Below are 15,961 nucleotides of genomic sequence, written 5' to 3' on the forward strand. Positions count from 1 at the left end.
AGATCACAGGTGCGCTGTTCAGCTGTGACTGAGCAGTTCTGCTCCTTGTTGTCACTCTCAGCATAGTCACTGGGAATTCTAGCAGTGTGTACCAAAGTACATTGTCACAGCTTTTAAGAAATATTTTTTTAATCTTGTTTACATATCCAAAGAACTGCAATATCTAATCAGTGAAAGCATCCATACTATTTCATTTCTTTTAGATATAGTTCCATCTGATCCTCCACAGGATATTGGAAGATGTCCTCAGTCAAGTCAAATCACTTGGATTCCTTTCCGAAGTCACTGCTATTACTTTAATGCCAATGAGATGAGCTGGGTTCAGTCCATGACTCAATGCATTCGGTCAGGTAGTAACTGCTTTTAATTCAAAGTTGGGATCTTAATCTTGACATTAAAAAAAAATTATAATAAAAAAATCACTTTTGAAAAATCTGTATATTTAAAAATAAAACGACATTAATATCTCATGGTTTACCATTGATGCTGTTTCACTAATGGTGAAATTAAGGTGATGAGTTGCTTTTGTTTTAGAAGGTTGTTTATTTTTCTTACCAGCTGTGCTTATTCCTGACTCTGTTTTCTTTAGTTCATCCACAAAATTTCTATTTTTAGTGAGATGTAAAAATGGATTAACTTATCTTTATCCCTATCTATACTTTCCTATATCTCTCCTATGCATGAGTAGAAGCAAATACTGTAATAGCAATAACATATTTACAAGTAGTGGTGTGTGATTTGAAGGGGATTGCAAGCTCTGCTTGAGAGCCCTCACTTCACAGAGGCAGTATGTAGAGTCAGGTGAGAGCAAATGCCTCCCTCCCTCCTTTTGGAGGAGAGTGGCCCTGACCAAGACCATGAACTGCTGCTTGGCTGTATGCCACCTGCAATTCTTTATACCCAGGTACCTCATCCTTGCTTCAGGAGGCTATGAAGGAGAAAGGGAAGCACTGTTCTGCCTAAAATAACAGGTCCTTAGTTTCACATCTCACTAGACCCTCTTGGCTCTCTTCTCCTCCACTTATAGTTTGCCCCCACTGCCAGAAAAATTAATCCTGTAGTTTGAATCACAGATTTGTTTGCTGAGAACTTTTACCAGTCTGTCAAATCCATTAAGAATAAATAATCACCCATAATATCTATGAAAAATATTATCCAAATACTCAAAAAGGATTATATTGGTTTTTTGCCTGATTTTCAAAGTCATCATCCTTACATCCTCACCCATCATGCTTTTCATGTCTTTCATTCCAGGAAACATCACTGACAGTCTGTGCTGTTCACCTGTGCTACTTCATGGTTTCTACTTTAGCCCTTCCTTACTCCCTGCCATTGTGGAGGGGATTTCTTATTAATCTTTTCCTATATCCAAGTTTCTAATTTTGGCTGACTTCTATGTTAAGGAATACCCCCAACTGTCTTCTCTTTGTTTTCTTATGTGTGACAGGTGGAATGTTGACTTCTGTAGAAGACTTAACTGAATCCAACTTCCTGGCAGAACATGCAGACTTATACACAAGCAAGACAAGTGGCTTTTGGATTGGATTATACAGAAATATAAATGGTAACTCTTCTAATTTCGATACATAGTCATAAATAGGATTTGTTAAATGCGTGGAAATTTGATTTAGGTATATTGTTGCTTTTGAGGAACTAGTTCTATGTAACGAATCATTAAAGAAAAAAAAAAAGTTTTAAAAATTATTGGAAGTTTCTTCTTTCAAACAACATCTATAACAGTCTGTAAGAATAAATAAATAAATAATAATAATGTTTGTTTGGCTCCAGTGAAGGTTCTTGGCTATTGCCTGGATCTATCAAAGGGTATGTGCCTTCCTGCCAGCACAGCCCTGCCTAGCCTGTTAGAAGGAATATTCCCACCTGCTTTCTTTGTGCTCTGGTTGAGAATATACTCCAGGCCCCAGCCTGCTCCTGACTGGGCAGTGTCTGCACTGTGGGTGTCTGGCCAGAGCTCTGTCAGGATTAACTGTATGGAGAAAATTAAATAAGCATACTGAAAAGCAGTTACATTCTTTTTACGGAGAGAATAAGAGAAAATACATTATAAAGTAGCCAGAAAATGATGAAAGTGGTATCACTTTATTAGGCTGAGTAAATTAATATATAGAGGAAAACAAATATTCTTAAAGATCTTTGATGTGTAACGCTTGGTATTGCTAAAACATTTGCAACAACAGGGCAGCTGGTGTGGCAAGACAACAGTGCGTTGGACTTTGTCAACTGGGATGAAGCAGAACCCTTGGAAGAGCAGAGTGAGGATGAGTACTGCGTGCAGCTCTCTGCCTCCTCCGGGTCCTGGAATAGCATACCTTGCTCCTCCAGAAAGGGGTTTATCTGTAAGACACCAAAGAGTAAGTGACTAATTCAATATATGCTTTTGATGTTTATGGTATACTGTTAGTAGTAGTAGCACACAATATCTTTATCATACAAAGCTCACAAAAAGTCACATAAAATGACCTGTGGACTTATTGCTTGTTTCAACATTCAAAAAAAAAAGTTCCAAACACATAGAGACCTCATCGTGTTTTACTGTATTATAACTTCAGATTTTCTCACATTTTGTAATGAATTTTCAATTCATAACTAAATCAACTTTTTCCATAAAATTGTTAAATTCTCTGTGGTTTTGCTCCCCTCCAGTATGTATACACATACACACTTTCCTTCTAGTGTCAGTCCTTTTCTACGGAACAAGACTTGTATCAATAATTTGCTTTTCTTCCTCTTTCTGTACTGTTACACACTGTTCCAGCAACAGATAGATGAAGCAATTCCATTTCAATAATAATAAAACAGAAGCAGAATCCAGAGGATGTATAGTGACCTTTGAAATGAGTAGAACTGTTTTGGTTAGCATTTATTTTTTAATGTTGTGTTTCTGTGTAATTGGGCACCATCTGTTCTGGTCAGGAAGCAGAAGTATCAGAATACAGTGAGCCAAGAGCCATGTGGTATTTTTGACTTCAACTGTTAATTTCACTGCGGAGGGGAAAAAAAAAGGAAAGAAAAAAGGGAAAAAACAACAGTACTATTTCCTGCTCTGTTTCACAAACCCAGGGTTTGAAGAGTTTTTGAGGTTCTGCCCTTTCTCCTAGCAGGGCAGAGCTGCAGCTGGTGAGGAAGGCAGCTGTATGCACTGGTAGCGATGGCAGAGCATTCTCAGAAAATTCCTCTTTTTGTGGAGATTCCTTGTTTTCTTTGAGCAACTAGAGAAAAAGTCACTGCAGAAAGTTAATTCCTAGATACCAGCCATAGCAGAAAGCACACACTCAGCACCTATACTTATTTTTATTGGCTGGGTTTGTTAGCAAATGGCCCTTAAGAGCAGTGCCAAAACAATGCCAGCACAAATCCCTACCACCAGGCTCTCCAGCAGAATGGTTTATCAGAACAAACAAACATTCCACTACAGAGAGCTCTGCATCCTTCCAAGAGATGACTTAACAGTTGCTTTTTTCCTGCTTGCCAACAGCCCAGAGCTCAATGTGCACAGTGCTCGGCTCCTCATGCCTATGGCACTGAGCACCACCTCGCTTCTGCTGACACCCAGCACTCTTGGCTGTGCTGGCATGCGGGACATCTCTTTCTTATGGCACCCTCTTAGCACAGCTGGGAACAACTGCACAGGAAAGTTTGAGCCTATAAATGTGGCTGCAGATGCAAATGGGTTGCGATATGTCAGAATGCGCTGGGTCTCATAGGATCTGCATGCTGTCAAGGAGAGTTGTCACATATCATGATCAAGCTGTTTCTGGCCTGCTGACATGTGGACGTAGTAAAGAGGACAAGATGGATCAACCAATGGAGAGCCTGCCTAACACTCAGAAGGTACCTGCGGTCATTGAAGAAGAGGCAAGAAGGTGGATTAAATTGCAAAACATTGTTACAGTGAACATCAGGTTAAGATCATTCACACACTTCCATCTTCATTGATTTAGCAAACATGCTTCTAGGAAAAGCAAAAAAGTAACTTAGATGTGCAGGTTACTGGATCTTTTACTGCACATAGAACTGTTCAGATGGAAATGTGCTTTTGACTAAGCATCTGCCTTTTTCTTTGACAGCTGTTCCTGCAGTTGCAAATGCGAAAGGTAGGCTTTGTTTTTCCTTTCCAATAGTTCCAAAGAGATGTGAAAAAAAATACTTGCTTTTTAATGAATGGGCACTTATAATTTACTTGACTTCTATATATTTATTTGTGTGGGCATAATTTGCTGTTGCCATTGAATTCACTACCAGCATACTTAGCAGTACCTGGGAGACATACAGAATCTCAGGAACAGTAAATGCTTATGTAAAATGACCTTCCTTTGTTTTCTCCTTCTTTTGCATACTGAGGTAACTGACACAATGATACTACACTAGATTTTTCTAATGTAATTTTTATCATGAGAAAGTATATAAGAGTATTTACATCTTAATGACCACAGCCTCTTTACACAAGAAAGCAGTGGAAGAAGGCTGGGGATGCTGAGGTTATCTTTCCCTTCCTTCAGAAGCTTGTGTTTCTGATTAACACCACAGTAACTAAGAGGGAAATTAGACCCGTATTTTTTTTTAGAAGTTTACATATTTATTTATGGATATAAGTACTTCTACTTGCTTTATATTTATTTCCAGGTGGCCGAAAGCACAGTGATCAGAACACTGTTTGGATACTCCTTATTCTGGTCCTCTTCATTTTAGTGGGTGTGGGCATCATGGTTTATTTCTTCTTCAAGATCAAAATACAGAGTGAGGCTGAACGAGCAATGGGGCTGCCCAGCATGCTGCTGGAGTACAGCAGTGCCCTGGCCAGAGGGGACGATGAAAATGATCCTGTCAGCAGCAAAGGAGGAAGTGAACACAGTGCTGTGCAATGTGATAACACAGCTACTCTATAAATCCAAGCTTAAAAAGTAATCTACCTAGAACAAACAAATCTTAGTAAACCAACATATAATATGAACTAAAGCAGCAATTATTCTTTTGGTATGGGTTAAGTGCTATACAGCTATGCATCTTAAAGTGAGACACCTGTCCTTCATTCATGGCTTCAACTTAGATTAGACATACCCTACAACTTTGAATATTTTGCATCAACTGTGAGACTTTAAAGGATCTGTCTATCTTAAATAAAAGATCTATATCTTACATAATGGTACTTATGTGTTGAATTAGCATATGGAGATGTTATAAGATTGATGATTGAATGTCATTAACCTTGAGAGGCTAATAGGAAGAAACATGAAAACAAGGCATATAACTAAGAAGAAATATAAATAAGCTATAAAACAAGTGACAAATAAAGCTGGCAGAATCTATTCCTATTTTTATTTCACTTGGCAGCTCATTTTTGAATGTTTTCTCTTATTATCCTCCAGCTCTCTGACTGAGCTGAAGACAGGACACTGTCCATGCTGCTCCTAGGAAAAAACAGCCCAGCAAGGAGCAAAGCATAGAGCAGTGCCTTGGCAGTGTGCTGCCTTACGGGACTACTGTGCTGTTTGTCATCTATAAATTCTGCATGTATGGCTAACTGCAAAATGAAATGAAAAGATCTCAAGGATTTCTAGAGAAAACAGACCCTTGAAAAGTTTGTGAGAACTATATAAGAGAGGTCATTGGGAAGGAAAGATGCCCATGACATTGGACTCTTGGCTTGCAGATGTTGCTGTCAAACAAAAAATATTGCCGAGGCTAGGAGTGAAGGGCGTTCTGTGTTTGAGATATTTTTACTGAGTCCCCTTCATATTACACTTTCTTTTTTTTTTCCTTTGTATAAATTACAGCATGTAGCCCTGTTTATCTTTTTTTAATTACTGACACCAATTTCAGTCAAGTGCTGTTTGATGGGCAATGATATACCCTAGGCAAACAAAAAGAGTAAGCAAATAAATAAAAGCCCCATAAGTATAGTAAATACTGTCATAATAGTAGTCGTATTTTGACAGCTGATATGGTAACACACCTCTATAAGCTATAAATGGTTTTATTCTCTCACACTGACACTTTAGTTTTGCAGAATCTATTGTGAATTTGCCTTAAAACTATGAAAAACATGAGGAATTACGAAGGTGATTTCTGTTGAATATTGTTCCTTCCAAATAATGAGAGGTTTTTCATCATGGCTAAATTTGATTTTATCTTAATAAAGGGTTACAGCTCATTTCTTTCAGACTATTTTTTTTTGTCTCACGCTTGGTGCAAGAAATGAATTTTTAAGTGTTAAAACACATTATTTAATCTTTATGGATTAAATACTTTTGAAAGGGAGCTTTCAAACTGTTTCACTGTTAAAATTACTGGTTAAAAGAAACATTTGTGAAGATTTGGTTAATTTGTATTGGCTCTCCTGAGCCAAATTCATATGAAATTATGGCACTGTATTTTCACCCATTTGTCACTGAAAATGAAGTTTCAGATGCAAAGTCCAAAGTCTGTAATTATTTATATATTTCAAAAATATCACACGTGACGGGATATTTCCTTATTTAGCATCAAGTTTTCTCTTTCAACCCAAACTCTCCAAAGCTGAGAAGGACCCAGCACCAATTGTTCCTTTAAGATTTCTACTGCAGCAATTAATTTCAGCTCATCTCTTTGTGATTAAGAAGAAAGGAATGAAGTACTTGACTTCTGCAATCTTAATTTTCTTCTCTTTTGTTGCTACTGCTTTTCAGACACTTGGTGAGTCGTTGTCTTCTATTTCCTGCAAAAATAGATGTGAAAGTGGGAGTTTTTGTTATCATGCTCTTTTCTTAAGTTCTTAATGATTTTTTTAATGCAGCTATCCTGCATTTCATTTTCATCCTAACTGGAGCAGTTCTCAAAAGTTTGAGAAAGATGAGGTTAAAATGTTGGCTTGCTTTTAAAATGAAAGGAAGATCAGAATAAGGCAAAGTAGGGAGTGAGAAGTCAGGACAATGGGAGCAATAGCTGAAATTTAGCATGCTCCAGTATGCTCTGAAGTAGCTAGATGTAATAATTAAATGATTTAATCCAACTTACAGCTTTCAGTTTAAATGGGCAAGGAAATAACTATGTCTTAGTTCTTAATTTAGATTTGAAGAAGTGAAACTTTCATAGATTACTAAACTGGTACAAGTTACACTGGACCTTAGGAGATCTAGAGCTTTAACTGCAGACATAACAAGCAAACAAAAAAAAAATGGTGAAAAGTTCATTAATCAGAATGTCTTAAGAAACTTCTGTCCCATTCTCTAATCAATATCGACTCCTACCCCATCTTAGCAATTTACTTTTTTGTTTGGAAGGTTATTTCATGGTTATTTCATTCAAAGCTTTGCCCTTCTGTCCCATAGTCCTAAGGGTCCTTGTAGATGAAATTTCTCTCCCTTGTGAACCAAAACTAGTGGGAGTTATACACTACTTGACATTATGAAGAGCAGGCGGTTCTGTTTACAAGCAACTGAATAAATGTCAACTGAATATGTTGATGGGTGCACAACTGTGATGTAGATAGCCCTTACTAGCAGGACCCATGAGTCGTGGTGGAGTACTAAATAGGCTGTCCAAAATCCTTTGGGTGTATTAACAGTTTTGTTTAGTGTTAGCATACTCTCTTTCTCAGCAAAGCACATACAAAATCAGACTCATGCATCATATCTTTACTGCTGTACACCACTCAGTGCTTGTTCTTGTGAGAATTTGTTTGGGATTTTATTATGCTTAATTGTATTGATTTCTTATGATAAATGTATAAATGATAACACACTAGAGCAGGGTAAGATTATAAATCACTGTTCTTCATCCTGAAAAAATAGAACAGGCCAATTACCAAAGAAGAAAGGAATCACAGGAGGCTCACTCATTAACTGAATTAAACCCAAATACAGCCAATTGAAGATGTATATAGGAAGACTTAAATCCATGGTGTACAGAGTGATGGCAAAAGAGTGATTCAGTCTTCATTGAGGTTTCTTTTGGAAATCACAGAAGACACATATATTTCAGGATGCATATGGGAAAATGAAATCCATCATTAAGCATACAAAATTCTACTATACTGATAACATTTTGGTAACAATGTCACAATATGATTTCCTTTCCCTTGTTCCCCTGTATTGTATTTACATGAGTTGCATGTATTTTTCTAACTCAGAAGAAAAAAGTCTTGAAAATGCTGTCTGAATTTTTTGCAAAAGAGACTCAGAACTCGTGACATGAGTTTGGAGATCAGTGTAGAAACATCAGCAGAGCACATACCTTTACTCACATGCTCCCCTTACTATTTGTTCATATATTAATTCTTATTATTTTGTTTTACAGACAATGAAATATCTTTAATATATAATGAGGATAGTAAGCTGTGCCTAATTGCTCGGAGTTCTCACACAGTCACAGTATCTGCTTGCAATAAGAACAGTGAATTACAGAAGTTCAGATGGGTATCTGACCACCAGGTGATGAACATGGCATTTGCACAGTGTCTGGGAGTGAGCTACAAGAAAGAGCAGGCTAAAATTTCTCTGTATCCCTGCAACAAAGAAAGTGAATTCCAAAAATGGGACTGCAGAAACTCAACCTTGGTAATCCATGGAGAGAACTTATTTCTCAGTACTGGTAAAAGAAAAAAAGATAATGTTTTTCTGGACTCAGGATCAGGTACAATGAACAAATGGAAGATATATGGGACCATGGATGACCTGTGTTCTCAAGGCCGTGAAGGTAAAGCTTGATTAATCCTGACAGTGTTTTGTGCTCATTTGCCATCACAGGTACAGCTCTTTTATTTCTGCTCCTCATAGTCTAACAGCAGCTGCTCCCCTTGAAGCAATGGAGGACTGGGAGATGATCAGTTCACACAAGTTATATTCCTCTATCCTGAGACACGATGGTGCTTGGCTTCAGACAGATTATAGTATATGTACAAAAAATTGTATTTACTTTCAAAACAAATGAGGATCTAGCCTACTGCTTTTTAATTATTAGCTTTAAATTGAGCACTTTATTTAATTGACTGGTAGTAAAATACTGCTTTAGCTAGTTTTGTTTTCTGTGTTTTTTTTTTTGTTTGTTTGTTTTTTGTTTTTTGTTTTTTTTTTTTACTAGTATTAGCAAAATATTATTAAGAATTTTGGATAAATGGCAAAAAATCTTTTAAGATTAATACTCCAATAGCAAACATAAACAAACAATCCCTTACACACTACCATGTTGTCCCTCCACAAGATTTCAGTTTATTAAAAAAAAAACAACACACAACAAATAATTAAATATGTGACTAAATTATAAAGTATGGCAGGAAATTAACAGACTTGATGAAAATAAAAGCTATTTTCAGAAAATTACTTTATGTGACAAAAACAATTCCTGTTTATAGTACAAAACTGTGGTATTTCCAGTTGTTACAGCTGGTGATTTCATGAGACAATGGTAAACTGCAAGATCTATGCAGAGCTTTTGTGGAAGACTGCTGGTGACAGTAGCTCCCCAGTTTCACTAACATAACATGTGAAATACTTTCTCTGCCAAACTTTTGTGGAGTAGAGATAAATAGACGTTCTCACACCAGTGCTGTCAATTCTGTTTTATCCCTGTAGATCTATATACGCTACTAGGAAACTCCCATGGAGCTCCATGCACCTTCCCTTTCCAGCTGAGTGGGAAGTGGTACGCAGGGTGCACAGATGCTGGCCGGTTGGACGGCTTGCTCTGGTGCGCGACAACCCCCAGCTTTGACACCGACCACTTGTATGGGTTCTGTCCCACTGGCAGTAAGTCCTAAATGCTGATGAAGGTGCTGTAATACAACACTATTAGGCAAATACAGCAATATTGGAATGATGTTACTAACGTGGAAGGGAAAACTGTGGTATTTGGATTATTTCACTAAGAAATATCTATACCATATAGTAATATTTCTTGTAGAAAAATAATAATACGTTCCTGAGGGTCTACAGTCAAGCTGGAATTGCTGGGGTATGTCATTAAGTAGCTAACACCTGGGAGAAGACCAGCAGGCTTTAAATGTGGCTGTATTTAGCTAAAGCATCTGAAAATTGAGTTGCTATTCAGAGTCTAATTATCCCAGTTTCATTGCTATTTGTAATAGCAGTAGTATAACTATTTCCACCCACACAAATTCTTGTTCTGTATCACAAGGTTGATAAACAGTTAATGGGAAGAGGCAGGTTATTTTCTGAAAAGCAAAAAGGAAGAAACTGTCTCATAGATCTTACTAGAATGTCCACTGACAGCTTTTTCCTGTCATACTTCCTAACTGATGACTTTTCTATGTTCTGCCTCATGATCTACTGAAAGCCTTAGGTAGATGTATGTGAATCTGACAGCAGAATGAAGGACATTAAAATATGTAGTTACTGATGATAATAAAAATGCTGCCTCAGTTCCCATGTTGTAGTGCTTTACCATAAACCCATATTTGCCATTTGATAGGTGGGAGAAATCTGATTCTTTTCATTATCAACTGCCAACCACCAACATGTTTTTCATTGACAGTACTGAAAGCATTTTTACAGTATGAATGGGAATGCATGAAGAAGTTGGCATTATATTATTGGAGAATATAATCAGTATTTGGGTCTAGAATTAAAAAAGAATGTTCACAATAGTAGTAAACCAGCAAGAAACAAAACTGAAAAGAAAGAAAACATTTCTTCTGGATAATAGCTTATGAAAGCCATTTTTCTTGAGAAAAGGGAATGTTAATCTACAACTTATTAGTGCATATCCAGGGAAAAGTGTTGCTAGCAGACAACTTTCAGAAGATAATTTCTAAGTTAAAATGACCCATGCAGTCTAGAAATAGAGCATACATCTTTTGTTGTAGTTGTCAATGGAATTAATGATGGCATAACTTAAGGAGAAGAGTTTCCATAATTGGAAATATTTTCATTTCAGTCACATTTCAACCAAGAATTCACTCAGATATAGCTTATGAGCTGCTGAAAAAGTTTTCAGAGCAGATAATAAACGAGCCAGTTTTATTGTTGTTGTTGTTGTTTGGTTTTTTAATTGTTTTTTTTTAGCTTTTTAAGAATATTGGATTTGGCAGAAAAATTGAAATTAAAGAACCAAAGCTCACTTCTGTTAACGACAGTGGCAAACCCCCTTTTACTTAACAGAAAGCACAATAACTGAAGGGTATGTTTTCTTAGAACTGAGGCTTATTTACCCAAAGTGTTCCAATTTCATGAGAAATCTTGTAGTTAAATGCTGTTGTAACATTATGTAAAATGTTTTTAACAAAGTGCAGTATTAAAAGTTTTCTTTTCTCATACAGGCACTGACAATGACAAATTTTGGAGTACAGATCCCTTGACAGGAACCTTCTACCAGATAAACTTCCAGTCAGCTCTCACGTGGCACCAAGCAAGGCAGAGCTGCAAGCAGCAGAATGCAGAGTTATGGAGTGTCACTGAGATACATGAACAGATGTCTCTAAGAGGTGAACAAACAATAAGTAAAAAGAGTGTCAAATAGTAAAAAGAGTGTTAAGACTTCTTGACCGATTGCAAACATTTTGGTGCTTTGATCACAGTACAGTGTGTACATAATGTAATTTTAGTATCTGTATATCCAGAGAAGTATCAGAATGACTGTAAATTATGGTTTTTAAAAGGGGAATTTACAAAAGCGTGGAATTGTTATTTTAAATTATTTTTATTTCAGATAATAAGTTAAGAGTTTCTGATTAGTTTCACAAGACTTGGATCAAGATCAGAAAACTTTAATGTAGCAGCCCAAGAGAAGGGCCCTACAAAAGGATAGTTACTACAGTCAGCAGTAAGAATATGGCTTTTGTGTTAAGAAATCAGTATTCTTCATGAGGACATAATGAAATAGATTTTTTTAAGATAACACACAAATTTTATACAAAACACTAGTGAAAATCTAGACTGTTTCTTCATACACAGATTGTGTAGGAAGAAGGCCCTGTATTAATTGCACCAAACTTAAATGAACTTGTAACATAAATATTAACAATTGCAATTAAATGTTTTATTTTTTAAAGATTACTGTTTACACATAACAGTAGAATAGCATTAAATTCAGATAAAGTAATATGCAAACCAGCCTTTTGCATGTCAACTGCAGAACGGAATCTCTGTATTACTTTTAAGTACAAATTCTGTACTGAACTTCAGAACTTCTAAGCATATATTTATTATCCTTCTCTAAAATTTGACACTGCAGAGCATCTCATAACAAACATCATTAGAATTCCAGTTCTTTTTGTTCTCTAGATCTGATTGACAGCAACAGATCACCTCTCTGGATTGGGTTGAACAGTCTGAATCTCCGCAGTGGGTGGCAGTGGAGCGGTGGTACTCCTTTCAGATACTTTAACTGGGCACCAGGTAGTAATCAGTCACTGTTGTGTTTTTGTTTTGTTTTGTTTTGTTTTTTCAATTCATTTTTGGAATTAATCTTTCCTGACAGAATATTGAATGAATATTAATTACAGTCCCTTCACATGTAGTGAAAGTCTAGGAAAGCACTAGCTGAATGGTAGCTGTATGGGAACCATTAGGTCATGGCCTGAAACAGTGATAGAGAACCTGGTGAAGGGACATTGCCAGCCCTGCGAGCACAGGTGGAAGCAATTCACCCTGGTCCACCCCTTCATAACCTCATTTAAGGGCTGGCAGCCCTTACTCAGATATTGGTTTTTTTGGAGCGCCTGGTGGGTTCTGATCCTTGGAAAGGATCTCTGTCTTTCTTGTGCAATCCCAGATGGGTTTAAAGCAGCTATATCTGCAATTGCCTGTCCTTACAGTAACATATTAGGACCGCCTTCAAGGCAGCTGTAATCCGCATCTCCATCTCTCATAGGATTATCAGACACTTAGCTTGAAAGGATCCAGAGGTCAGTGAGCTCAGTCCTCAGCTTCTGTACTTTATCTCCTTTCTTCTCTCCTCTTTAAAATTTGAGAGAGACTGTAAATGGAGTTCACAGAATTGGCAGTTCATCTTTGAAGATCTTCTAATGACTGTCATGGTAATAGTGGAAGCAAATGCTGAATAAATATGCACATACTCCAATTTTGGCCCTCTCAAAGGGCCCTTGCATCTTCTAGTTTTGTCTGGCACAGCAGATGGGAGGAAAGCCCAGCATTAAGTTTAGTAGAGGGCCTTCTGCTTAGCTAGTGAAAAACTTCAAACCTTGCAGAGAAGGAAGAACATTTGGCTCTCAAGCTAAGCATCCCACGCTCCTGGAGTTCTTATATTCTCTCTTTGCATCTATAGATTTCCTTATCTGAATATCTCTTCTTAAAAGATACCAACTTACTGTATTTCTGCCTAAAAATTAGCTCAGAATGTGCCCTCTGACTTCATGAATGTATCTGAGGGCTTTAAACTCGTTACCATGTAGTTCTATTAACTTAACTGTGTCTTGACTTCAAACTGTGTACAAAGCACAGTGTTTCATGGGCTGTGAAAGTGGAGGCTCTGATTTTCTGTAGCCTGTGTACAGCATCGCTACTGCAGCAGACCAGGTATCACTTCAGTCACAGTCACAGAACAGCTTGCTTTGGGAGGGACTTCAAAGCCCTCCCAGTTCCAACCTCTTACTGTGGGCAGGGCTGCCACCCATCAGATCAGGCTGCCTGGGGGCTGATCATCCTGGCCTTGAGCACCTCTGGGTATGGGGTGGGGTGCTTACTGCTTTCTGGGCAGCAGTGCCAGTGCCTCAGAACCCTCTAAGTAAAAAATATCTTCTAATGTCTAACCTAAATCACACCTATTTTAATTTAAAACCACTCTCCCTTGTGCTATCACTGCTAGACCATGTGAAGAGTCATTCCCTCTCCTTGTAAGCTCCCATCAAGTACTGGAAGGCTGCAATGAGATCTCCCCAGAGCCTTCTCCAAGGCCAGTTCACTCAACCTTTCTCATAGGAAAGGTACTCTAGCCCTCTGATCATCTTCATAGCCCTCTCTGGATCTGCTCCAAGAGCTCCACATCTTTCTTGTACCGGGTGCCCTAGGCCTGGACACAGTACTCCAGATGGGGCTTTATACAGGTGGAGTAGAAGGGGATGATCACCTCCTTCACCCAGAATCGCCTGTCCACTGTATACTGGCTGCGCAAGAACATCAGTTGTGCTGCAGCTGGTTGTAAGCAGTACATTTATTAATAGATATACGATGACACCCTTGAACAGGCTGATAAAACAGTTGGGGTGGAAAGAAAGGACTTGCTGCAACTTTTCCATTAGTATGGAATGTCCAGTCTCTTCTGCACAAGTTGACCGCTGTCACAAAACTCAAAGGACTTCCTTATTTTAGAGGCTCCAATTCTGCAATAAAATATTGCAGAAAATGTGAATTGTGCAACAAGCATCGAAATAAATGTTTTGATAGGTTCTTTTAAATGGCATTTCCCTATCTGTGGTAGAAAAATAATTGTAGTAGTGAAATCATGTGCCCATAATTGATACATGAAAAGGCTGAAAGTAAATTTTTCTTTCAGCTGTTGGTGTAAAAGCCATGATATGTAAAAGTGATTTGTTTTCTGTTTTATGAAGGAAGCCCTTCTCCTGAACCTGAGAAACTCTGTGCAGTATTAAATCCCAGAAGAGATGCTAAATGGGAAAACCGGCCATGTGAGCAGAAAGTTGGCTATATCTGTAAAAAGGAAAACTCCACGCTGGGTCCTTCCAGTCTTCCAGTAGGTATGTCAAGCAACTAAAAAGCTTTTGATAATTGTACAATTGTCTCACTGGGATGAAATTTTACGGCTAGTTAAAAAGAAAAAAAGGTATTTTCATTTGTTTTTCTGTTTTGTTGAGTAGAACAAGGTTAAAAAAATAAAAGTTTTGTATCTTAAATACATTTAAATATTGGAGATGTTCCTGGAACTTAGCAACTGCATAAGCATTTTCTAATTAACCTTAATATTCATTATTCCAGAAGCAATGATCTAAACTGTACAGTATCCCAAATATACAATGGACTGCACATTGAGAGTGAAAGAAAATAAAGTCAGAGATTCTTCACTGTTCCTGCAGTGTGTAGAAAAGACCTATCCTTATTACTGACATCTGTGAGACTACAGCAGTAGGCTCACACCACCTCTGTGGGATTGCACATGACCTACAAAAATGGCGAGCAAGATCAACTTCTTATAGACCACTTTTCTACTACACTTTTCCCCCTACATTTGTCTCCTCTGCTGTTTAATTTAATGAGTCTTATTACAGAAAAATATGTGCACATGAAATTATCATGCTGCAGTAGTAGGAATACCTTTAAGAAATGTGTAAAACATCTTTGGATGGGATGTATTGTGTGAAAACATTGTGTGCTATTTCAAAATGTTTCCCTGCCTATACAAGTGAACATTTCACACAAATGAAATCCAGTTATCACTGTCTTCATTACTGTCTTATTTAAGTAGGGGATATTTTCTTTTAAAGCACAGTGTGCTGTCTAAAATGCTTTATACATTGAAGAAATGAATAGAATTAGTGTTTATTTATAATCAACATGTTTTCATCCTAATTAATTAGTTGATTTAAAATGTCACTGTGTCTATTTTACATCATTTGCATAATTTAAAATTGTGAAATGTATTTTTCTTTGGAGAGGATGCAGAACCTGTTAAGTGCCCAGAAGGATGGTTGCCCTATGCAGGTCACTGTTACATGATTCATAGAGAGCCCAAGGCATGGAAAGATGCCTTAATGTCCTGCAATGAGAGCAATGGCAATCTGGCCAGTATCCACAACCCTGAAGAGCATGACTTCATACTGTCTCAGCTTGGTTACAGTGAGTATTCCTATGGGATGATATTTGGGAGAAATGGAAAACTATATCATAAATGTTACAAAGTTTCTTATTTGTTTTAAATGAACGGTTACAGAGAAACTCGCGGATACAGAGCTAAGAAAAAAACCCAATCTACAATAACAAACCCACAGAAACAGGAGGAATCTTTAGCACTTTTCATGGTTTTCATTTTGATT

The 15,961-nt window shown here is 37.4% G+C and overlaps 2 protein-coding genes across 2 annotated transcripts in view; both read left to right on the plus strand.

The window, feature by feature from the left end:
* Positions 1-7,161, plus strand: part of LOC140247830 (macrophage mannose receptor 1-like) — a 34,630-nt gene extending 27,469 nt beyond the window's left edge. Inside the window, exons 25-29 of the mRNA XM_072327880.1 lie at positions 204-350; positions 1,448-1,564; positions 2,199-2,372; positions 4,089-4,115; positions 4,645-7,161. Of these exons, the coding sequence (XP_072183981.1) occupies positions 204-350; positions 1,448-1,564; positions 2,199-2,372; positions 4,089-4,115; positions 4,645-4,907 (728 nt within the window). The 3' untranslated portion in view covers positions 4,908-7,161. The remainder of the gene's footprint in view (positions 1-203; positions 351-1,447; positions 1,565-2,198; positions 2,373-4,088; positions 4,116-4,644) is intronic.
* Positions 6,561-15,961, plus strand: part of LOC140247829 (macrophage mannose receptor 1-like) — a 31,174-nt gene continuing 21,773 nt past the window's right edge. Inside the window, exons 1-7 of the mRNA XM_072327879.1 lie at positions 6,561-6,693; positions 8,296-8,694; positions 9,570-9,743; positions 11,273-11,437; positions 12,237-12,350; positions 14,522-14,668; positions 15,582-15,764. Of these exons, the coding sequence (XP_072183980.1) occupies positions 6,627-6,693; positions 8,296-8,694; positions 9,570-9,743; positions 11,273-11,437; positions 12,237-12,350; positions 14,522-14,668; positions 15,582-15,764 (1,249 nt within the window). The 5' untranslated portion in view covers positions 6,561-6,626. The remainder of the gene's footprint in view (positions 6,694-8,295; positions 8,695-9,569; positions 9,744-11,272; positions 11,438-12,236; positions 12,351-14,521; positions 14,669-15,581; positions 15,765-15,961) is intronic.

The sequence above is a fragment of the Excalfactoria chinensis genome, chromosome 2 (assembly GCF_039878825.1).
Source record: "Excalfactoria chinensis isolate bCotChi1 chromosome 2, bCotChi1.hap2, whole genome shotgun sequence".
In the NCBI taxonomy this organism is placed as follows: Eukaryota; Metazoa; Chordata; class Aves; order Galliformes; family Phasianidae; genus Excalfactoria; species Excalfactoria chinensis.